Source organism: Podarcis erhardii, assembly GCF_964252035.2.
Source record: "Podarcis erhardii genome assembly, chromosome: 12".
NCBI lineage: Eukaryota > Metazoa > Chordata > Lepidosauria > Squamata > Lacertidae > Podarcis > Podarcis erhardii.
The window spans coordinates 20341748-20367362 of record NC_138513.1 but is presented as its reverse complement, the minus strand read 5'-3'; the positions used below and the strand labels follow the sequence as shown (position 1 = coordinate 20367362).

At 37.8% G+C, this 25615-nt stretch overlaps 1 protein-coding gene across 10 annotated transcripts in view; it reads left to right on the top strand.

Moving 5' to 3' along the window:
- The window catches only part of CACNB2 (calcium voltage-gated channel auxiliary subunit beta 2), a 133510-nt gene extending 113327 nt beyond the window's left edge, over window positions 1-20183 (top strand). For 6 of the 10 annotated variants that reach the window (XM_081882085.1, XM_081882091.1, XM_081882089.1 and 3 more), the window contains 8 exons: window positions 3525-3658; window positions 6931-7011; window positions 7243-7301; window positions 9042-9151; window positions 14955-15106; window positions 15665-15760; window positions 16490-16675; window positions 18118-20183. In XM_081882085.1, coding sequence (XP_081738211.1) covers window positions 3525-3658; window positions 6931-7011; window positions 7243-7301; window positions 9042-9151; window positions 14955-15106; window positions 15665-15760; window positions 16490-16675; window positions 18118-18597 — 1298 coding nt within the window. In that variant the 3' untranslated portion in view covers window positions 18598-20183. Of the gene's footprint in view, window positions 1-3524; window positions 3659-3804; window positions 3825-4267; window positions 4330-6930; window positions 7012-7242; window positions 7302-9041; window positions 9152-14954; window positions 15107-15664; window positions 15761-16489; window positions 16676-18117 lie in introns of all 10 variants that reach the window. The other 4 variants (XM_081882088.1, XM_081882094.1, XM_081882093.1 and 1 more) reach the window with 2 other exon arrangements.
- Window positions 20184-25615: the final 5432 nt, after the last annotated feature.

The window sequence follows — 25615 nt, the reverse complement described above, 5'->3', positions numbered from 1 at the left end:
ACCAACTTAGAGCCATTTAAAGGGGAATTAGAGAAATTCATGGATTATCAGTGGCTGCTTGAAGGATAGCTGTATGTTATCTCTAAGGTAAGAGGCAGCATGCCTCTGAATAACAGTCACCAGAAACAACAGCAAGGACCGGATTATTGTCCTACTTGTGAACTTCCCATTGAGGCTGCTAGTCTGATCCAGCGGGACTCTTCTTAGATTATTAAACAAATATTTTTAGATCATCTCTAAGATCATGGAAAGAGGATTGGCAGCATCACATTTTGTTAGCCTCTAGACTGTTTATGTGGTAAAACATGTTTTGAAATATTAAATAGATTGCTTTTGATACCTGGCTTCTAAAACTTTCCTTGGTTATCTTGAATGATAATCTCTTTGCCATATGAGCAGTGAGCTTGGTGCTTTCTGTTTGATGGGGCACCAGGAGAAGCGCTGCAGAGCCCAGGGCCAAGAGGAAGGGGCCCTCCAGCAGTCACTGGCTGGGTGGACCTGGAAACTGCCAGGCCATAGCTTTGGCTTGGCAAGAGAGTATATGGATCCAGTTCCTCCAGCGATGGCCTTTGTTGGGCACCTTTGTTGGCGACATTCCAAAGTGACTGGGTGTGTTGTTTCAGTCACAGTATCAACACTTCCAGGAAAATGCAGGCTGTCTCCAAGCATCTACTGAGTGCCTTCACCATAATCGCTCATCACAGCCAGGCCCCCGCAAACCACACTAGTTGGTCATTCTTCTTAAGTCTTGACATCTCCTTGGTAGGAAGCTTCCCTAACTCCAAAAAGGGAAGGGCCCATCAACGTCCTTTGCCATAGTTTAAGTTCTTCTGCTGCTGCCATCTCCCACCCAGGTTAAACTTCTTTGGGGTTATTGGTTTGGGTGTTTTTTGTTTTAGTATGTGATTTGTATTTTTATTTTGTGAACCACCCTGTGATCTTTGCATGAAGAGTGATATATAAATGTAATTAATAAATAATAGAGGAAGAAAGATTAAACATTTTCGCTGAGATCTATAAAATCTCTTAGAGGAATACTTTTTAAATTGATAATAACAATATATCCAGATTTTCTTTTTACAAAATTGATTGAGCATGTAAACTAGAAACATGTTTACAGCCTTTCACTTCCCTTTAATGTACAATCCTGGTATCAAATCATCACTTAAATAATGGCTAAGCAATTGCTGAGTTCTGTTGCCAATGGCACTAATAGTAATAGTAACAGTAGTAGTAGTAGTAGTAGTAGTAGTAGTAGTAGTAATGAAACACCAGCAATGCATTAGGTAATCCACAATGAAAAGCATCATAGAAGTTTAAGCATAGAGAACTTAAGCATATTCATTGCATATTTTTGCTACACATATATGTTCCTTTGGGAGTTAAGACAGGGAGATCTTTGTACTGCTTTCTTTTCATCATACAACCCAGCTCCCTGTTGTCATAAAGACCCTTCTTTTAACATTTCTGAATATATTAACAAAGTTGCTTCGAAGTGTATATACCAAAATTATTACAATTATTGCAGATATAAAATGATATATAATAATGTGTATTGCTTGGATTGGTGACCATAAATAAAAGGTATTTTGTATCAATAACAATTAGAATTTATAGGAAGGAGGGAGGGAGGGAGGGGAGAAGAGGGTAATTAAAATATGCACTTCATGAGCACAAGACTGCTGCAAACTATGGGTACTATTCTGCCATATGCCTCATTATTTGTGTGATCAATAAAGTCACACCAGATTGTGTAAAAATTGTCTTGTTTCTTTTGGCTTCTTGCTATTTTTATTTTTGTGGGTGCGTCAGTTTGCTGTTTGTCAGACTGGTGCGTAGTTAATAATTGTAATGATTTCTATGTTCTGGCACTAGTTTTTCTTGCAGCAGTTAATAGATGTGTTATGAGTTCTTTGTTTCAAATTTGCAACATATTGTGACTATAAAAGTAGAGCCAGTCTTGGGTTCATGGGGACTCTCTGCCTTGTAATCAAATATATTTCTGTACATTATTTCCCCCAAACTTTTCTGTTTTTGCGCACTCCTTCCACATGTGCTGATACGTGCCTATAGTGGGACATCTTCTCCAACACGTGGGAGAACTGTTCTCCCACTGTTTTATATATGCTAGATGGCTACGGGTTAAATACCAGCCATGCACAATTTTAAGGGTTCTTTCTCTGGTTGTTGCCAGTATGGATTTGTTTGGCACTTTTGTCCACAGCCTGTTCTGTGCATCTTCTTTAGTTTCTAAATCCCAATTCAGTTCTCACCACCTTCTGAAATTTTGCTGAAACAAAATTGAACCTCCATGATAGATTTATACAAAGATGGTATTAACACTTTTGCTATTATTTTTCCTTCCACTATTATTTTTTCATATGCCATTAATTGTCTTGTGGCTTCATGTTTAATCTGGGAACTTGTTAAAATGGACCTAAATTGGTAGCCTAATAGACATAATGCTTGAACATTTTCAGTTGAATTTGCATCTCTTTAATGGTAATTGGTCATCTATCTTTGTTAATTTTTCCAATCAATATAATTGTTAGAAAACCCTTTCAATAAGACATTTGTGTGCTCCATAGTGTCCTATAATAGTCTTTCCCTCCTCCTCCCCTTCTTCCTATTGCCTTAAGATGCAAGGCTTTATATAATAGGAATGTATCCTCAGTTTATTGTTCAGTTTTCACTTAAACAAAAGCAGCTGGAGCCCTCAATACCTATAGCATTTCCTAGATGACTATAGATAACTTTCATTTAAAAGACTTTTAAAACTTCAGCTATATAAAACAGGTTTGGTTTTCTGCCTGTTTCACATAATCAAACACTTATTTTTTATAGCATTTAAAATTTTCTGTATGTGATACATTAAAAGTTTTCACAAGAGGTGAATGTTGATCTGTCAAATCATTATAGCGATTCACAACTTTTCATGAAAGGAACCAACAGGTTCCAACCCCAACAAGAAGTCAGACCCCCTGCGGTTAATTGCCCTTAACTACCACTGGCAATATGACCCACTCATTTGAATTCCATGACCCATCAGTAGGTTTTAATCACTTGGGGGGCAGGATACTACAGGCCACAAGATAAGTATGTGTGATATGCATTCTTTTTTGAGGTTAAGTAATCTATGCCACTTGGATTTGGGATTTGCCTAGGGCCCAACCTAGGTCACTAGTTCTGAGAGCTTGGTTATGGATTCAAAGTTGGTATAAACCTTCAGTCATTCTTGAAAGTGTATATTCCAGTATAATGAAGGATACATTTGTATTGGTAAAGCTGGAAAAACTTAAAATTGAACAAAAATTAAATACAATTTATAATTGTATATAATTGTATCTGTATGCCTACATTTAATCCCTGAGTATTGTACATTTTAAAATTCCCCCTTTTGTTTTTATTCTGTTTGATATTTCTGACGGACATCTGACCTGGGATACTGTTGCTTACTATTTCTTTTTAACCCTTTTCTCCTCTCCCTGCCATCTGATAATTGTACATTGTTTATCTATATATAGCTATAGACATAGATGCCACTGGTTTAGATGCAGAAGAAATTGATATTCCAGCAAACCATCGCTCCCCCAAACCCAGTGCAAACAGTGTCACATCACCCCACTCCAAAGAGAAAAGAATGCCCTTCTTTAAGAAGGTAACACCTACTTCCAAGCTGCCATCTGTACACCTGCTCACCTGCACTGCGTCACATTTTGAGTCCTGTTGACTGTCTGCGTCCTTTGACAAGCCAATAACATGCATGCTTTTGTTATTCTTTGTTTCTTTTCCATGCTGCTGTAGCTAAGCAGAAGCAGAAATCGGTAAGTTTACTTGACACGAGTTGTATTTATTCTGCCACTGGCATCATTAGCATCACCTACAGTTTATGTAGTGCAATCATTTCAGTACAAAGGAAGAAACTTATCAGACTGCTAGCTGTTCCAGTACAGTAGAAACAGGCAGACCAGGCCCTGTGAGTGACTTAGTCAAATGTTGCTTATGGTACTTTTCCTTTTTGATGGAATAATAGGCTGCCAGGGGAATTTCTTTAAACATCCACAGAAGTAAACAAAAATTGACAAGACCAGATAATGCACCGATCTAGTGCATGCTTATTCTTTGTCATTTTTCCAGATTTTTTACTTGTAATTCAGTCTTATAACTATAATTCATTTTTGTTAAATCTAAACAGATACTCATCTTGTTCTTTAAAAAGAACTTGCAATTTTTAATTTAGTCAGTATTTAAACTTCTAATCCACTAGGTGCAAAATCTGCAGATGAGCAAGACCAGTGGAAAACTGCAGGCTTGTTTTGGCGGTCTACTGTGAGTTTTTCCTATTGTCATATATAAATTCTTTCCCATTGTTCTTGCCTTCTCCTCCAGCAGTCAGACTATAGCATCTTGCCTGTTAGATAACAGGACTGGGGACTCCCTTCATAGTCAAAAGGTACTCAATAGGGAGGCTGACAAATGTGGTGTATTCTCATACTCTTTTCATCCCTTGTCTGGGAAACTACAAGATGCTCCCAAAGACCTGATTAGAATTTGTTATTTAGCAGCCAATTATGAGCAAGTGGAAAGCAAAGCTAGCTATTAATATTTATTTATTTGTTTATTTTTACTAAAACAATCTCAATTTTTTTTAAAAAAAAATAGATTCACACCTAGCATTATATATACATGATATACTTGTTCTTCTAGAGACCAATGTTTTGCTAGTGTGGTCTATGGCATGCTCAATGAAACAACAAATTCACTACTTTCACAATAGTCCAGTCGTCTTCAGAACTGTTCAGTTCTTCTTGAATTAAAAAATTCCCTTGCTTGCCTTGTTTATCTACATATGTCAGTTGATATGAAAGTTACATTGTCCACTGCTTTACAGAGTACTAGTACATAAAAACGTTGGGCACATTGGGTGTTTTACTTTTTCTCCCCAGAAAGGCAAGATATAAATCCCATAAATAAATATATTTTTTAATTCATCACCTCTGTGATCCCATGTGTATTTTCTGTTAAATATGATTCACTTCCTTCTTTTTACTGGGCTTAAATCTTCCTTAGTAATGAAAGGCTATTTCCAAGAGCCACACCTAATAATTCTTTTTTAGTCCTTTCACTTTTAAAAAGCAGATATCTCAAAATCTCAACAAAATTGCCATGTGCAGGAGAAATTCATGTCATGTGTTGACATTTGCTCACCACAATCTGGATAGATACTCTAATTAACTCACTGTAACAGTCAAAGCACAGCCATCAGATGAAAAAAATATTCCTCCCTAACTGTCTGGAATGAATTTGAAACAGTAACATGGAGGTGAAAGTCTCTTGTTGCACATTTCAGTCCCCTAACATATTGTCACTGACAGCATATTTAATTAGAGCTGGGGAAAGCTAAAGGCTAGCATACAGCTGATTTTAATAAGTACCAGTATTCCATCAAATAAGGTAATATCTGTACCTACCCTAATTTTCAAGGGTTATTAGAGTGAGGCTGGTTTTTGGATAGCCACCATAAAACATAGAGATACAATATAGTGGGATGTTGATTTGGCAAATATAATAGAGTTGTAACATTATTCATGAGGGCTGATACAGTAATGCATGCACCAGGTTATTTATCTTTATAGCAAGAATAATTCCAAAAGTATATATTCATAATTACACAGCAGAGTCAACAGGCTTCACTTCTAAGCAGTTAGTGGATCTGGCATGCAAAAATTAAATTCACATGCTTTTGATGCCTTGGGCACTGTTATTCATTCTTCTTACTTTAACAATTATGTGTCAAATTTACATGTAAACAGAAACAAACACTGACACAACTGTGTTCCATGTTTTAGACTGCTGCTTGTGTGGCATTTTGTGCTGTTGCTGTATTAATGTTTGTCTTTGTTTTCTTATGTTTGTATTCTACCTTATTGCTTTTATTATTATTACTACACTTGGGACATGTTGAATACTGAAATAATGAACAATGACAACATTCTGTGATGTTGACTGATGTATTTATACTATGTAGGCCCTTGAAAAATAGATCTGGCATACCTACTTTTAAGCTTTTTCCAGGTTGGTGGTTTTGAATTTGAAACATTTTGCCCACTGCAAACAAGCAAAACTGAAACAATGTTTTAAATAAGCCACTTTTGGTGGTTTTGGTAATGTGTTTTTTATATATAAAAAACTCTTTTGACCATATTTGCATATAATTGTATGACACATTTTACACATTGAATGGTCAATTATCCATTCATAACTTTTGCATGATAAATCAAGCAAGTAATTTACAAAACATGCATTACCATTAGCAGGAGTCTTTTAGAGAGGATTACTGTTTAGAATTCTGCTAATATAGCATTCAGCAGTTGCTAAGATAATTGTATTTGTGAACTTATATGCCAGTTGATTTGAAAATAAAAGTGTAAGTTTAAAAATCCAATCAAAAAGATTTCAAATTAGTATCATGGTTTAATGAACCATATTTATATTGAGGGGTGAAGACTGGTGATTCTTACCTTTTGTTTGCCTCTTGTCTCTACAGCCTCAATTCTATTATTAAATTGTCTAACAGCTTTGACTATACAGTAGTCTTCAGTTACCAGAAGTTGATGGCAATAGAGTTCTATAGATATAGTCCATTTGCCATTCTTTCAGAGTGATGGTTATCTTTCAGTTACATGGAGTGAATATAATTTAAACTGGCTATGCAAATAAGGTTGGATGGAAGCATTTTTAAAACATTCTCCCAAATATGAATAATCTTTTGATACTTTTGAAGTTGTTGCTGGGAGAGCCCTGGGGGGAAAATGCACCTCAGATTTCCCCCAGTGACACCACTGGAACCTCAGCTAGATAAAAATAATAATATATTAGAATTAACCTTTATGTAGGAATTAGAAGTTTAGTGCTTTTTCTCTTTATCAGACAGAACACATCCCTCCGTATGATGTAGTGCCTTCTATGCGACCAGTAGTCTTAGTGGGGCCTTCCTTAAAGGGATATGAGGTAAGAAATTTAATTTAATTAGGTATCTTTTTCCCCCTGTGTGTAAATATGAGAGGATGAGAACTAGTTCAATGATTTTAAAAGGTATTGCCTACCTTGATGCTGCCGAAGTGTGTGAAATTTTATTAGATTCCCCCACACCTGTGGTTGGCAACATTTTGTTCATTTAAGAGTAAAAATATTAATTCACTAATCTCACATTAAATTGGTTTGTTTCTTCTTTACTTTCAGGTGACAGACATGATGCAAAAAGCATTATTTGATTTTTTAAAACATAGATTCGAAGGGCGGTAAGTATTTAAGAATCTAGACTAAGTTGCATTAGTTAAGACTGAATCCCATCCCCACTTCTAAACCATATTTCTAAATCTGAATAGAATTCACATTTATTTTTCTTGTAATTGCTTTTACTCTTATTTGGGTTTTCTCATGTTTGTTGACATCCTTCTTGAAATAAGCTACCAGAGATCACAGTTGAAAGACCTCTCCTTGAATTTCATCCATGTAAGCCTTAAGGGCTTGAATATGCATGGATGGATTTTGTTTTGTCCCCTTATGCTATATCCAACTTGCTTCTCAAGTGTGAACAAGTTGGTCTCCTTTCCTGTTGTCTGCAAATGTTACAAGCATATTTTCTAAGCTTTATCCAAGCAATATAGCAAAATATTGTCACCAATGAACCTCATGTGTAATATTTTTTTCCTGTGTAGAATTCTGTTTGTTATTTGACATGAATTACAAATCTTCAGAAACTGATATTATTTGATTAGTTTTGAAATTAATGTTGCACTTTACCTTTTTTCAAAAACATTGAAGGTAGCAGATTATGGCTGCAGTCCTATTCCTACTTACCTAGGAGTTCTGGGTAGGATTGACGTCTTAGTGTATATTAGCTGTTTTTAGCAACCAACAATTCAGAAACAAGAAAGCAAAGTGGTACCTGGATACATAACTAAATATATAAACATATAAATAAAAGCAGATTAGGGATACAGGAATGGGCAGAGGGCAGTGGGAGTTGCAAATTATCACCTCAGTCACTGTTATACTGATGGATCAGATGTTACTCTGTCAGCAACATAAATGTATACAACCCCTGGGTTGCTTTTTTAAATCAACTAGCCTCATAATTGTAATATAGTCTTGTTAGCAAGTATTTTGTTTCTAGTCAGCTAGTTTTAAGCATGTGTTGTGTAGTGGAAAAAAGCAATCTAAAGACGATGATCGCTATTTGCTATGACCTGGATTCCACTTTCAAGTGGTAAACTGTTCAGGAAATAGTTTCACGAGTCTCAAGTCTCTGTTAAACTATCTTCTGTACATTTCTGGCAGTTTCCCAACCACTGCTTTAAAAAACAACAACCCACCCCCACCAAGTGTGGGGACATTTTGGCTCTCCAGATGTTGCTGAACTCCTACCCTCATCATCTCTGGACATTGGCCATGCTTGCTAGTGCTGATGGAAGTTGTAGTTCAGGAACTTCTGGAGGGCCAAAGGCTTCCCACATCTTCTCTAGGGTAATGGCAGATCCCTTGTTTTATAGTTAGTTGTTCATTCTGGCTGCATGTGTTTTTCTATAAAATATAATTCCCATTGTGAAAGGCAACTTATTTGATAAAGCTATATTGTATAACTGTTTTAAACACAATTTTTAAGGCAAATTTCCTGTACAGAGATTATACCACTGTTACTGTTTCTGCTGTTACAGCATCTAAGTTGTATTTGATGCTTGCTTTTTTTTTTTTAAAGTTCCTTGCCTAGGCAGTTGACAGTCAAAACCAACACACACACACACACACACACACACACACACACACGAAGATAATTACTGTACAAGGTTTAACTTGGGAGCAGATAAGCAAGAATAAAGTCTGAAACCTCAAGATTTTAAGTGCTGTGTGAAAACCCCTTTTGGCTCAGAAGGGTTAACAACAAACCAAAAGGAGAGGCCCTAACTTGGTGTGCTAAAAGTATCCTAGATTTCTCTACAGTGAATTATAACACTACTCTTTTTTCTTGTTTTGTTCAGTATATCAATCACACGGGTCACAGCAGACATCTCGCTTGCCAAACGCTCAGTATTAAACAATCCCAGCAAGCATGCGATAATAGAACGGTCCAATACAAGGTCAAGTTTAGGTAAGTGAATGGAATGATAGTATTAAAAGTCATCACTAACTATAATAATCTAAAACTTGAAAACTCTTCATTTTATTTAAAAAAGGATTATTCATTATAACTCCACAATCAGTGTCAGGTTTAGGCACTGCCTCCCTGTGGAAGTCAATTTGGTACATCCATAGATCTTACTGAGGTAACACATGTACTTCTTGGGTAATTGTGCACCTGAAATTATGTGCCTGTTTCAAAGTAGCAGGTTTTTCAAAACCATTCTTAGATTCCTTCTGTAGCTTAGTAATTTCACTCATAAAGAATGAAAAAATAAAAAAAAAATGTCCGTGGTATTACAAAAGTTGGTCCAATATTCATCTAATATAAATTCTTATGTACTGGTTTGCTTCATATGTACATCTCACAAACCTTTAGAATAAGTTCAGGCATCTTTCTTGTAAGATATGAGAGCAGGGGCACCAACTCATGGGGACTAAGCCCTTTTGCACCACCAATGTCCCCAAAAAATCAGGGGGCAGAGCAAAGACAAGCAAGCAAACAAAAGCTGACCATATGCTTAGCATGGTATGTGTAATCTTTCTTCCTTGTCAGTATTTATCTTTTTTTCTCTCTTGGCACCATGTAACTGTGGTATTTGTTTTCCTCAGTGCTGCTCTCTTCTTACTCTGTTGTGGCTGATTTCTTAGTCCTTTTGAACCCTTCATTCTTAAATGTGTAGGCAATCACTAATTCTCTTATTAGTCCTATTAGTTAATAGTTTATATTCCAACTTTCTTCAGTCACAGAACTCAGATCAGTGTTTATGGGGTTTCCATAATCCCCCGTCCAAGCACTGACCAGACCTACATGTGCAGGAGGTATTTGCATCATGCTTCCTCAAACCATACACTGGGACCATGGACAGTCTCACAGCTAAAAAAGAACTATTCCAAGTTCATGTCAAGTCATTAGCAATTCAAGCATTTCCTCTTATGAATCCTTCTGGGCATAGCATGTTTGTTGTGTTTCAAGAACAAATAGCTGTTGAAAAGTTATTTGAATCTACATTTGTGTGAGAAAGGAAGCTTTACTCGGAACACATGGTTAAAATCCAGTAGCCATATATGTGTCTGTGTGTACATGACATCTGTATAAGTTGCTGAACCACATCTATGGCTTTTGCTTCATTTAGTCAGTTTCAAGAATCCAACCCCCTTTTTCTTGTTTGTTCCCATGTATGTTACATTTCTAGCTGCTTTTGTTGTAACCTTATCTCATTCTGTATGCTTTGCACAAGAACCTGATTCTCTTGGGTTTTTCCATTCTTTGCTTCATTAATGCCCTCCCTTTCCAGATGTTTTGGGTATGTATATATGGTTGCTAATTATTTTTGCTTTTGTCTTTGTGTTCATGACGTATTGCACCTCACAAAACCACTATCTCTTTCTGATAGCTGGTTTTGTAACAGTAAAAACAAGTTATTGGTGTAGTCTGTATGGAATTCTCTATTCTAGAGGGTATCAATGATTTTAAATGTCAGAAATCAAGTCACAGTTGGCAGGAAAATACTCAGAAAAACTAAGATTGGATATCTAAATTGTGTACTCAGAATCTGTACTGCACTAGTCTAAGATAGTAAATGTGCAAGTACGAAAAGAGTTGTACACAGCTGTTTGTAGAAACAGTTCTCCTTTGTGTAATATATGCACACATTCTTGCATGTATATTAGAGGAGCTTTGCTTTGAAAATCTTGTCTTAGAAGCTTTGTTTACTTGTTTTGTTGCTATACATGCCATGCCGGTTGTGTTAGAAAAGACAACCTCCAAATGTTTGAAAAATTACTGTATTTTAACTAATGTGTAGTTGATGTGTGTTCATCCAACATCCCTTGTTTCTAGCAAAAGATACCACATCCATTGTATAGTGGTAGCCCTTAATAGCATTATAATCTATCACTATAAGGAACTAAAGTTTCCATTGCTTTTTAAATATGCCATTTTTGTAGTAAACTGTTTACCGCATTGTACACAGAACCCAGTTCTTAGCCTCAGAGGATCATGAATCTAACAACAGTTCACACACCTAATACAGCCCTGATCAAGAGTTCTCCATTTCAAGGATTAGAACCGCTAATTTGCACATATTTGTATGATGAGCCTTTCACCCATCTTAATTCTCTTAATACTGCATCATTCATGGCCAGAACGCCAGAGGGTTGGCTTATAATTCACAAAATAATCGTACTGAAGAAGAAACCGTTACAAGGATAGAAATCAGCAATGCTTAAAAATCTATTTTTAAGATATTGTTCTTTATTTTTTTATACCATAAAATATACCTTTACCTTTAAAATCTTCTCTCTTGGAGAAGAAAAATAACATTCCAGGCAAACAAAATTTGAATAGAGCCAAAACACCCTTTGGGAATTTTTCAGTTCAAAAATGGGGAAAGCGGGGAGCTGTTTCACCACTGCCTATCCCATGATCTTGTTGATTGTGTGTGTGTGGCACCCACATGTAGCTGTGGAAAACAAACAAACAATTCTCTATCATGAGAGTGGAAAGCACTGCACTCCTACTTGGTTTCAGATTTTAGCACTGTGACAAAGTCAGACCATGATACATTCAGTGCTTTCTGCCCTCACCATGGAGTCTTTCAGGTTAAAACAAGAAAGGCACCCACCAGCAACTTGTAATAAAATTGTGAAAAGTAAATTGGGGATTTAAAATGACATATTGATCATTCTGCATAATTTCAAATAATAGGATATAAATATATATATCTATAACTAACAGAATTATTTGATTTGATTTGATAACTGGTTAAGATAAACAAATCCCAAAAAAAGATATAAAGCAACTCCACTTTTCTATAAAACTATTTTCCCACTGTCTACCTTCCCTAACTCTGATTATGTTTGTTAGTTTTATCAACTAACATGTACTATGTCCAGACTTCAAGCACCCAGGCTTCTAATTCAGGAGGGTCTGTTTTTTACCCGTACCTGACATAATGGTCATATGGGCTGTTAAGAATTGACTTTAAAATCTTCATGCAGCACTAAATCTTTAGTATAGCTAAATAATAATAATATTAAAGGGTTTCTTGGTCATTCATAAACCATAATCTATCCTTCTCTAATAATACTTTATCCAAATATAACCTCATTTGGCGCCAAGACCACAAAATGTGAAAAAAACATCTATTTGAGATCACCAGCATATACTACTGAAGTTGGGATATATTTTGTTTAATCTTCTTGGTGTCAAGTATTGTCTTGTAATATGTGTTCCTCTTTCACATATCTATTTCCATATTTTAAACTAAATATTTCTGGACAAATCTGTTGCCCATTGTCTTTGATAGCAGTTTCTTTGCATTTCAAAATGCAGTAAAATGCCATGAGCCAATGCATTCGAAATTCCAAGAGCAAGTTTACCTCACAGTGCATGCCTGTTTGACCTCACTAAAATTACCAAAATGGATCCACAGTCTGATAGCCCGAGTACAGGACCAGCTTGCTGATGGGATGGGACAATTTTGGCTTCAGCCATTAAGGAGAAAACTCTGCTTCACACAAATTTCTTACATGGGAGCAATTTTTGTGTCAAGCATTTTATCATGTAGCACATTATCATGATAAGTAGCAGGGTTATTTTACTGAATTAATTTGTCCTCAAGACAGTTCAGTATTGGTGTACAATTCTTTTTTATTGATTAGGCAGTGGGTTTTTTCCTCTTTTGAACACCGTTAAATAGCTTCCTTCTTTAGGAAGACATTCATTTCATTGACTGGCAGGTTCTCATATTTAAATCTCATTAGTTGTTTGAAGTGAAATCTGGTGAAGTTAATAAAGAATAGAAATGTAGAAATGTACAGAGGACCTAGTATCCAGAAGTTGTGTCAGATTAGATTTGATATTATATATTTTATATATATATAAAGTGTGTGTGAGGGGGGCGGGGATTCCCATTCATAGGAAATGTGGCTTATATCTAGAGGCAAAGTTCTGATATAAGCCCAATTAAATATGCTGGTGTCAATCCACCAGCATCTAGATGGGATTGGGGCTAAGGCATTTAGTGTGGACCACCTTTGTTCAGAACCTAAAAATCTGTTCCTAGCCTAGATGGATAGATATTTCCTATGTTATATTTTGATATTTCGTAAATTAATGTATTTTTCTATAATTGTTCCTGCTCAGTTTGTGAAATACAACATGAAAAGGTCAAACATATATATATTTCCAAATACACCTTTGCAAATTTAGGCCACAATCTAGCCAAATTAAGCCATATTAATATCTCTGGTTTCAGTTAGAATTTGTACTTAACGTTCCCATTGAAATCATAATTCAACTTTTGCTGAACTGTGTGGTTGTTTGCCATTAAAACAAGTAGCAATTTATCAGCTTCTGCAGAAAATTAAATATCAATCCACCACATGAGATTCTTTGTCTTCCTAAATATCACAAAAAATGCCACTGTAATTACAAATTATAAGACTATAACCCTGTTGAAAGTTCCAAGAGCTAATCCTCGCTTGAAGTTTTAATAAATGTTAACACCTTGCTGCTAAAACATACTTGCCAGCATAGCAACTGCCCAGTTGCAATCTGGAGACCTTTCCTGGCTCTTAAATAGACTTTCATCATGAAAGAGGGAGCAGCTTTTAATGTGAAATAAAACTGGGTAAAAATGTTTTAAATATAAGGCAACCTCTGGAATGTTGCCATTTTGTGTATCCTGGATCAGTCTCCACTGAGAATACTATGCTTTGACTGAGGCCAAGGATGGAGGCCTCCTTTTCCTTCCATCCCATACTTATCCTCTTCCAGGAAAAAGTAGCAACTGACAGTGCTTGACACTGCTTTGAAAAGGCTTCCAGCACAATGACCTTTAGTCACACACACAAATTTGTATGGAATCACTTTTAAAGAACTGCTTTTTGAGACTGCTTTTGCTCCATAAGGTCCAGTGTTACACATGAGACACCTTTCTAGTGAATTATTAAGCCATTCTTTATTATTTCTTTCTGATTTTCAGCAGATCTCTGGACATGTTTTTAACCTTTGTACTTGAGACCTTGTGACTCTTTTGTTCATGTTACAAAAACTAGTGACACAGTTGAGGAAGGGCTGAAAGCACTGTAAATACATTTCATTTTTTTTAAAAAAATTGCAACTATATAAATCACTGATATTCTCAAGGCGGCTAGCACGTATATTTCATTGACATGCCAAAGACAGATAAGAGAAGTGCCTATTGAAATAATTTTTTTTAAAGTTGAAGTAATCCAGTACAGAAGCGTAAGACAAATATTGATAGAAACAGAGAGAGTAGGATTTGGTCACCCATTACTTTGATTACTATCAGTTGAAGATGGTTTACTGGCAGCTACAATGTGGGATAGTGATAGGTGTGGTTTTATTTCTCTTTACTTTGACACGCAGTAGTCTTAGGGCAGCAGCAATGGCCCTTAGAGAGTATGCTATATGAGTGCAAAGCATTCAGTTTGATTAATGTTCATACGCCACTCTTATTCTTGGGCCCTCGGTGGTGCCAGGAACGGCGCTGGATCGGGCTAACCACCCGAATGAAAATGTGAAGAAAGGCCAGTATCCCAAGATACTGGGCAGGAGATGAAAATTCTGAAAGATTCTCTAATGCGTATACCCAGAGCTCCTGACTGTTATTAAAATGGCCATAACCTGTTGGCAATTTAGGCTTCTCCAACCTTTTAGCAAACAGAATCATCATGTTCTATATAAAGAGTGAGTGTGGAAAATGAACCTATCCATAAACAAGTGTCTCTTTGCTTTTCCACAGCTGAAGTTCAGAGTGAAATTGAACGAATATTTGAATTAGCAAGGACGTTACAGCTGGTAGTACTTGATGCCGATACTATTAATCATCCAGCTCAACTTGGTAAAACCTCTCTGGCTCCCATTATAGTGTATGTAAAGATTACTTCTCCAAAGGTAAATATTTTCCACTGGTAGTTCAACGTTTGGCCTAACCTTTGCTTCCAGTCCCATGCTGTGGTGTGGAGATACTTGCGTTGCCTGGAAATATTGATGAATTTCAACTTTGAAGTACTGTGTGGTAAAATATATTTAATGAGTGCCTGGCGTGCTCTGGTCTATGGGGTCACGAAGAGTCGGACACGACTAAACGACTAAACAACAACACATAAGTACAGTTTGCCGCCGTATTTCTGACTAAGTCCAAAGGAAGAGCTTATACAATTGACATCTTTTGTATGGGATCTGGCTTCACAATATCAAGCAACAAGAGTGAAATCGCTGGCCCTGAATGCAAAAAGAAACTAATTTTAAAGAATTTAAAGGGGCAGTGTGGCTGCTTGCTGGTCCACTGTGACCGACCCTGCAGTTGATCAGTGTTTTCTGTGCCCCTGCTTTAAAATACTTCCCTCATTACAGTATCTATGCATGCAATCTGTTTCTTACATGGTTCAAAATTGATTCCGTTATATTTTCATTCTTTCATATTTTAACTGTGGTCTTCTTTTCCCACAGGTTTTACAAAGGTTGATAAAATCCCGAGGCAAATCTCAGGCGAAGCACCTTAATGTTCAAATGGTAGCAGCTGATAAACTGGCTCAGTGCCCTCCAGTGAGTTATTCTTAACATTATATGGATAGAGCTGTGGAACTGTAACTCATTCCTTTTTCTACTGATTGAAAACGACCTGAAATTAAATCTGTGTGTTCATTTTTGCAGCAAGTTCTAGCCATGAGTTCACAAATCTCTGTAATTAATTATTCCACAGTTCAACTATCTACACACATGCAAAACCTGTTCTAAAAGCAATAACCATGTTAATCAAATGGTGGGAAAGGATCCTCCCAATTGGTGCAATTACTGTTTTTGGAAGACAGTTCCATGAACATAGCCCAGCCAGCTGGATTTGAGGGGATGAATAGTGCATGCAGCACTATGTAGCACAGTTCCTTATCCAGGTCAAAAGGCCACTAAATAACTCCTACATCAACGGTCTCTTCCTCTATGTACCCAAGTATTGGATATTGTATGCTGGGTGCTATATCCTGGTCTTCTAGCTTTCTGTTGTAATAATGGGTTTTCCCTTCTTGCGAAAACCTCTCTCTTGTACTTTCTGTTGCCAAATGAAAACAAAATCGTAACCAGAATGGTGGAAATAGTGATTCCCCACACCCCAGAGTAGTAAATTTCTGTGTTGTATGGCAAAACTTTGGCTGAGTTTAAGTGTCACATGAGTTTAATGATTTGAATATTATGAGCATGGTTTTCCATAGTTCTTTGGTTATGGCGTTAGATGATTTATTTATTTTGCATTGTTTTGACTGAATTAATCATTTCCAGGAAATGTTTGATGTGATTCTGGATGAGAATCAGCTTGAAGATGCTTGTGAGCACCTGGCTGACTATTTGGAAGCTTATTGGAAGGCCACACACCCTGCTAGCAGCCACCCTCCTCATGAGCTTCTCACTCGCACACTGGCAACCGCCACTCTTCCTATCAACCCAGGCCCAAATGTTAATTTGCAGGTAAAGGTATTTTTTGGGTGCCATTTGGTTTTAAGGCTTTCCTTCAAGAGTCCCTGCTGTGTACATGCACTGTGGTGGCTGTTTGTGTTACAAAAATGGATCTAATTCCCAGTATTAAAAGATCACAGGTGTCCTCTCAGCTTTCAGATCCGATGCAGCTGAAAGATGAGCTGTTCCATTTCAGCCTAAAATAAGTAAAATATCTGAAAATGGAGACAGGTTGTGCAATTTACAACAGCCAGATTCCAGCCTAAAGCAAAGCCCCCAGTTCTGGCTTTATTGAATTAATAACCAAAAGTAGTCTATATAAGGTTAAGTAGAAGTACTTTTTCTAGGAGTTATGACTGTAGAAAACATCAAAAGAGTTCTGCTCTTGCCTTAACTCTAGTTTTGTAATAAAAAATGAAATTGTAATATTTAGGATAATATCTTAAGTATGAGCATTTCATTAGGAGTAGCTAAATCTTTTGAATTTGCTTTTAAGTGATTTTGTGAAAATTGTAAAAAAAATGATGCAAGTTAAGATGATTAATCAAAACTGTTCATTTTTCAGTGATTTCAAAACATTGTGCTGATGAAGATTAGGTTTGATTATGCTTGGTAATTTTCACTTCTGTTTTCAGTAATGTGCTAGGAAATTGAAACAATAATTTCACTCTGTTTTTGTTTTTTGTGGCAAAGTTCAACCCTTCTGCAAAAATAAATTGGCAGTTTAAAAAGACATCTTGCCACAACTAGAATGCACTTACAACACAATCCAAACATGTTTACTCAGAAGTAAGTTCTGCTGAATTCAGTGGGGCTTACTCCCTAGTATGCTTGTGTAGGACTTAAAAGCTTAAGTGCCTTAAAAAACACTACAGCAGTGATATTATTGGTGTTATAATACAAGTGCTATCAAGCTTGAATCTCTGAATAATTTTTATTTTAAGGACAGTATCCTGTTTTTAAAATGAAAACTCTTGATTCACCTACATTCTGTGGTTTGCTATTGATCTTTTTTGCAGTGATGTCTGCTTTCAAAAATCTTTCAGGTTTATCTCATGCCTGATTCACCCACCTCATTGCCAGATCTGCTCTTTATTTTCCATGTGGTGTTTCTGTGCTGGGAGGTGGGGCTAATCAAAATGTTCTGAAAGTTGATATGATCACCAGAGCTCAGGGCCTAACTGAAAATAAAGTGAAACTAACTTTGGTTTCTTTGTGGCATGAAGGTTCACTTGTATTATAAAGCAGTATCTCCAGTAAAAGTTCCAATTCTTGTATTCCTAGATTTGACTATAGTTGTTAGCCATAGGTTGACTTCAGACAGCTTACTGTAGAATAGCATTGTGAAAAAGATGTCTGCTTAACAGTTTAAGGATCATGACATTACTGGTTTATGAGGCGTTTTCTGCTCAATATTTGCCAGTGTGAAATTACAACTCTGTTGTATTAATCAGGGCTCTCAAGGAGATCAGAGGAATGAACAATCAGCCCCTGAACGAACTGGTTCCCAAGCTGAAGAAGCAGCACGGGCCGAACCCACCAGGAAATCTCAACACCGCTCTTCCACTTCAGGCCATAACCATCGTAGTGGAACTAGTCGTGGCCTGCCTAGACAAGAAACTTTTGACTCTGAAACACAAGACAGCAGAGATTCAGCATACGTAGAGCCAAAGGAGGATTATTCTCATGAACACTATGATTCTCATCGAGATCACAGTCACAGGGATGAGTCCCATGGGAGCAGTGATCACAGGCACCGAGAATCAAGGCTTCGCTCAAAGGAAAAGGACCGAGAGCTGGACCATAATGAAGGCAACAAGCAGCGTAGCCGTCATAAATCAAGGGACCAGTATTGTGACAAGGATGGGGAAGTGATATCTAAAAAACGTAATGATACAGCAGAATGGAAGCGAGAGGTGTACAGTCACCAATAACGTTTGGCAGTTTTGTGTTTCTTTTGAAGTTGTGTATGACAAAGCCCCACCCCACCCCCTTTTTAAAAAGAACAAATCTGGGTTTTCATTGCAGAACATGTGGTATCCTGTATGCTGCTTTAAAAAAAAAAATTGCTGTTGCTATCACAGCAATAGCGTGAAATAGAATATTCATTTTGATTAGTGCTATAACACATTGGCATAGTACAACTGCGAAGTCCCTGGTGTTGTACCAAGCTTTTCTCCCCCCAAAGCCGTTTTTGGTAGCTGCCACTTGAACAATATCTGTTGTCATCAAGGTGTTGTTAGTGTTTTCAGACAAAATACAATTGGTGTTTATTAACTTCCCATGTTTTTCAGCAAGCCAAAATCAGCACATCCAAAACTGAAGCTCTCATCTGTTTTGATTTTTTTTAATCGTTAGGCACCTGATTTGCCATTGATTTGAGAGCCACTTTCTGTTGATTGTACTTCTAGTGGACTACATTTGGAGACAGAATTCAGTTTTGCCTTACACACAGGGGATCATAAAGTCAAAATCTCTTTTCTATGTACTGGTACTGTGTACTGTATAGACAGTTTATAAATGTTATTTCTGCAAACACCTTCTTATATAAGATTGACCACACTGTTTAAAGTCCTAATGCCAAGTCAGCAGATTTGTTTTTGAATTACTGGCAACTGGAACTAGCCTCATTCAGGAAATTTGTTAACAAGGTTCACTCTAGACACACTTTCTTCAGTAGCAGAAAGCTTATATTTAGTGTAAATAGGAATACATTAGGATAAAAGGTTGGATTGTCCTTGCAAACTTAAAATCATTTTTGCATTTTTAAATCTACAGCAAAAATAATGTGACACTATAAATGCTCTAAACAGGACACACTAATTGCAGTGAGCACACAGATAACGTTTTTTCTTGTCAACTTGATAGGCCACATTTGACATGGTGCAAGTGTGTGTTTGTGTGTAAAACAATTTATGACAGGAGTGGTTGTAAAGGGTACACAGAAGACTTTATAGGCAACCCATATGTTATGAATCAACCATAATTTCCACCTTTAGCTGCTCAGGTATTACGATTTGTACACACATGCAGTACAATGTCAGGAAATCCTTAATTGTACTTTCATGAAAAGGGATTCCCACACTTTCAATACGCCCTCTTATCAAAGGACCACATGATCTTCCAGGCTTAGATTTCAAGCACCACACTGGCCATGGCAGCAGAGAACTCATTTGAGCAGCTAAATATGGCAATTGGGGCTGAATCATAGCACATCAGTTGGTCCCGAGAATGTAATTATTCCAAAAATGAGTAAAGGTTTTCCTTCTGTCTGCAACTCTGAAGGTCCAAATTGCAGGCAAGCAACATGAGGAAGTTTATGTCTACAGGTAATTGGGAAAGCATCAATCTGCTGGCTCTTCGTTGAGGATCCAGGAAAGTAAAAAACACAGGCAAATGTGACTGAGTGTTTCACTGGAAATGTAAAATCTTTTTGTGTTTTAGAGTATTTGTTTTAGTAAGAAAAGTTTACACTGCTTGTGGAGAGTTATTTTGTTGGAAAATAAATTTTTGTAGCTTCTCCACTTTCCTATATTTGACAATCTCTGTATCCTGGTTAACATGGCCTTCCGACACTTGCCTCTGGATTTTAGCCTCTAGCAAGTTCCTAAAAGGCTATTGTAACTTTCTGACAGAAGCAAGCAAGACTCCAAACTGAATTTCAGGTTTGCCCTGTACAGCTAGTATACTTGTAATGAGAGCGAGTTAATACAGTTGGAAAAGGGAAGGCGGTAATGGAGACAGGTGCTCCACACACACAATTTATGTGCTGGGGACTGGAACAAGTTCCAGAATACCCAGTGGGAAAGACATTCACATCATTCTTGTGGACAGTGGTTCCAAATCGGGGGGTCAGCGTAACCCACCCAGGGGGTATGTGGCACCATTCAAATAACAAAAACTACCAAAGAGAAATAAAAAATGTCAATAATATGGGGTACTTGGCTTGGCTTTTGAAAAACGGAAGCTGCAGTACTTAGCTAATTGGTAACTGCTGCGCTATGAGACTTTAATAGGACTCGAAGAATTAGAAGGAACTCAGGGAATCAGCAACTCTGTCTCTCTCTCTCTCTCTCTCTCTCTCTCTCACACACACACACACACACAAAACCTACTACAGTACTATGGGGTAATTACAATATAATGCTAGACTGCCAATGTCCAGGGTTAGGTGAACAGGAAGCTATTTATCCCAGAGCTCTGTAGACACTTTCTAATTAGGGAGAGTATTCCCACCTCTCCACCCATGATTCCTTGGTGGGGGGCTTCTCACTATTTGTTGTATTTCGGCTCAAATTCCCAATATTCTAAAGCCCTACCCCCCCCCCACTCCCCTGGCTATAGTCATTACTCTTAATACTTTGAATCTGGCTTTTAAAGCCCATTCTTTATTGCTGCAGGATTTCTTCTACTTAAAGTTAATCTTTGCAACACTTTGGCAGGATTTCAAATTCTTCAGCTTCTGCAACAAGCTTCCATATAAAGCTATGAACTTTGTAATTGTCCAGCTGGAACTGGAAACTCAATGGGTTTGATTCAGATAGTTCATTTGGACTGCAATTCTATTCACTTATATGGATGCAATTCAACTGATCTCAATGACACTTTTGAATAGAAATATATAAGATTGCTATGTTAGTTTCCATTGAAATCAATAGGTCTTAAAGGTGACAACTAGCTTGTCTCATTGATTTAAATGGGATTTAAGTACAACTAACTTGGTTTAGATGCAATCCAATGTTTATTCATTTCTTCATAGTATGCACGATTAGCAAACTGATGAATTCTAACAAATCTATTGGTGTCAAGGCTGAGTACTATAGCTCATAATCTTTTAATGATTACTATTTGGTACTTAATAACCCTATCCATAATGTGTTTTCCTCAATTACTCTTAAGAGAAAGAGAAGAGGTAGGCTGGCCTTGTACTTCTTGCAAAGTGATGGGTCATTTTTCTGTTACCAAGCTGCTCACCAAGAACCTGACATTCAGGCAGACTACAACAGGGTTTTTAAATAATCAAATCAATACTAAAACACTCAGATGAAGAAAGTGCTATGCATTGAAGAAAGTGCTATGCATATACAACTTTGCTTTATTTACAGCATTGTAAAATGGCAAATGCCCTTTGCCCTAATAATCAGGATTTGTGCTGAATACTAAAAGCTTTTTAACTTAAGTGTTTTTAACCTTGGAGAGGGTTGCTTGTTTGTTTTTTAACTGAAAGCTGTGGGAAGAGAGCTGGAAAGAGCAGAAGCTCCCCAATTAGTCATTCAGGGTAGGGGTAAGTATGGTAAGGGGCACTTGGCACAGGCACTTAGTGGAATCCTTCCCCCAAAGAGTCTCGCCTGGTGCCTTCACTGCATACCGTTGGGTGCCAGGTGAAAACGTTTCTTTGTGACCAGGCCTATGGCTGATTAGCACTTCATGGCATTTTTAATGGGGATTTGGGGGGGTTGCTTTTTTTTTTTTTTGTGTTCTCATTTGGTATTTTTATGTTTGTAAACCACTCTGTGGTCTTCAGATGAAGGATGGTATACAAACTTAATAGAACAGTAATAATTAATGATGGTAATAATAATAATATGTTGACTGGCAATAATGAAGATGCAACAGTACATTTAAGAAGGATTTTGATCTTAAGTCAAGATTATGAAGAATGGGTAAACATTTATAAGTGAAATTTATACTGTTTTTATTTTTTCGTCTCCACTAAAAGTTTGGAAACAAAACAGGTAATGTAATGGTTTTCCAGACACTAAGAGGGCTTGCTAGGTATGCAGAATTAAACTGCAGTATGTATGCTAGTTACCACGGAGTCACAGTCAAGTTAAATTCCTACCCTCAGGCTCATATAATTCAATAAATTTCCTTTAAAAAGGCAAATCTCAATGAATAAAGAGGAAGAAATTTTAGGATTTAAAAAACCCCTTCTACTTGATTGAGTTAATGCACTTACAAATTCAAATTCTTGCCACGACAGATTCTTGCACATTCTGTGCCATGGAAGTAACAAACATGTACATAGTAGACTCTATATATTAACCTCCACAAACTCACATTTCCCCCTCGGGATTTCCACTCCAATTCTCGCCCTCCGCAGGAAACACTGAGGCTGGGCTCCCTGATTTTTTCAAACAATAGCTAGCTTCTTGCAAAGCTTATGTTAAGGAATAGAGTGCAACTGTTTAAGCAAAAGTAAAACAACCCAGCATTACTGTAATGTATGTGTTGCACAGGCTAGGCCTATTAACATTTAGTCATAAATGCAGGACCTAGTCATTGCCTCCTTTTTCTTGCTGACTTACATTTCACTCATGGTGAAACAGATGCTTTAATTCAATGCCAGGCTGCCTCCACTCATGCCTTCTCTTAATAGCATCTGTCAACCTTGTTTCACCCTCCCATCTACATACAGCCCTGTTGACAGTAAAGTAAGTCATTAATGCAAATGAAAACACATGGTAAGTAGGTCCTTGGTGGAGGAAGGCAATCACTGCACTCCTACTGTCCTGAATTTCAGTGATGACTCCAACCTGTATCAGATCTGAAAAACTAAAGGCAAGGGAGGACAGATGGAGGCTATGTTGTAAAGCCAGCTACACTGGAAAACGTTTACCTAGCATGCAACTTAAGGCAGATTTTTGGTCCATAAATATGTACCTCCCTTGTTCTCTTAAACCAAATGTTTTTTGATACAAGAATACGTGAACCACACTGCTATGTTTTAATACTTGTAAGAAATCCTATGGATTCAAGCGAATGTTTAGTGCTGGAAGCAACTGTGTGTATGTGTGCACACGCTATAGAAATGCAGCAGCCTCTGATGCTCAGGCAAACAGGAAACCTCTTGCTGTCTCTCACACAATGCCCTCAAGAGTGGTTTGTGGAAGTTGTAACCTCCTCTACACTGAAGTCAATGACTCAAGTTCACATTAACTTCAGAAATAAATTTAGTTAGATCTTCTAGCAGAAAAACTTACAGCTTTGCGCAGCAAAAGCCAATTGTGCCCAAGCCCAATTAAGATTAACGAACAGAACTTAAATTCAAGATGACAACAATAATAAAAAAATATTATTTATACCCCGTCCATCTGGCTGGGTTTCCCCAGCCACTCTGGGTGGCTCCCAATAGAATATTAATAATAAAGCAATAAAACATCAAACATTAAAAACTTCCATAAACAGGGCTGTCTTCTAAAAGTCAGATAGTTGTTTATTTCCTTACACAGTTCCACCTGATTTATCTGTTGCTGAGTCTTCCCGTTTCAGACAGGATTTGTATGATCACATTTGAATCTCCCCTCTCATATACACAAGACTTCCTGTATCTACAGTGGTGCCCCGCAAGACGAATGCCTCGCAAGACAAAAAACCCGCTAGACGAAAGCGTATTCCGTTTTTCGAGGCGCTTCGCAAGACGAATTTCCCTATGGGCTTGCTTCCCTTTCCCCCCCTTTTTCTAAGCCGCTAAGCCGGTAATAGCGCTAATCCGCTAATAGGGATGCTTCGCAAGACGAAAAAACCGCTAGACGAAGAGACTCGCGGAACGGATTATTTTCGTCTTGCGAGGCACCACTGTACATGCAAGGACACAATGTTCCAGGCTACTTTTTATGTGTACATAAAGCAGGGGAAGATCTAGATATTTCAGTCCCTCGCTACAGTACAAAACTCAATTACCAAGTTTCATTCCATTGCTCTCAGTGAAACTTGTTTATGGTATAGAAAACTAGCACCAAATTGATTCAGTCAGGCTTTCTACTTGATGGTGATTTCCTCAGCAAGCTGAAACTTCCCTCCCGTGTCATAGTCTTGTTGCTGAGCAAAAACATGCAGAGCTCAGTGCAGTGGGAAACCAGCCAACCCAAAGGGTCTCTGAGGTGTACTTGCCTGGAGGCAGAGTCGGCATCCAAAGTCAGGTCCAGTCCTAGGGTGGGGCAAACAGCAATCCATGTGGTTAGACAGTCCAGGGGTCAAAGAATCTGATGAGCAGGTGGCCAAGGGTCAAGACGAGCAGGGAGCAGCAAGTTAGGCCCAGAAACTACAAACGTTACCAGCATCTCACTGCTGCTGGAAACTCTGCTTAAGAAGGCTGAAAGCCAGCTGGTTCTCATCAGGGCCTTCTCCTCCTGATCAGCTGCAGGTGGAGCCACTCTGCCTTCTTCCCCTTCAGGCTGCTGTTCAGCAGGTGAAGCTGACTCCTGGCCCATGACACCCTGTGATTCCTATGATGACTGCCCCAATGCTGTTTTTTCCTAAGCTTAATAGCATTGGGCAGGGGGCAATTTCCATCAAAATTGGGGAAGATGGTGGGAAGGTTTAAAGCTTCCCCTACTATCCCTGTTGTGCTGCTAAGCTGACTGGGGAACAGCTGAGAGTGGTGTAAAGGGCTGGAATGCAAAATAAGTTATTTTTTTAAAGATGGATCCCTTCTTCCTGCTGCTAATCAGTTGATCAATAGGATCTTGATTAATCAGTGGACCAACAGAAGAGCAGAGGAGATGGGTTGTACTCTTGCAAACAAGAGATAAGACTCAGTTGGTTAGACCATGGTGCTGATAACACCAAGGTTGCAGGTTCGATCCCTGTATGGACCAGCTGCATATTCCTGCATTGCAGGGGGTTGGACTAGATGATCCTCAGGGTCCCTTCCAACTCTACAGTTCTATGATTCTATGATTCTAAGACTCTGCATACTGACCAGAGAATGTGCTTGCTGCCTGCAGAACGTACAAAACAAAGGTCAGATATATCCCCCCTCCCAATGACTCTTGGAGATTTACATAATGACCAGAGGATGTACAGGATTCTGTAGATATATGTGCATTTCCCAAGTTCCTCTGGAGACTATGCATATTGCCTGCAAAATGTGCACTATTCATGGATGAATTATGTGCACATTCTCCCTGATGCCTGGTGCATCTGTACACTGGCCAGTTATGCACATTA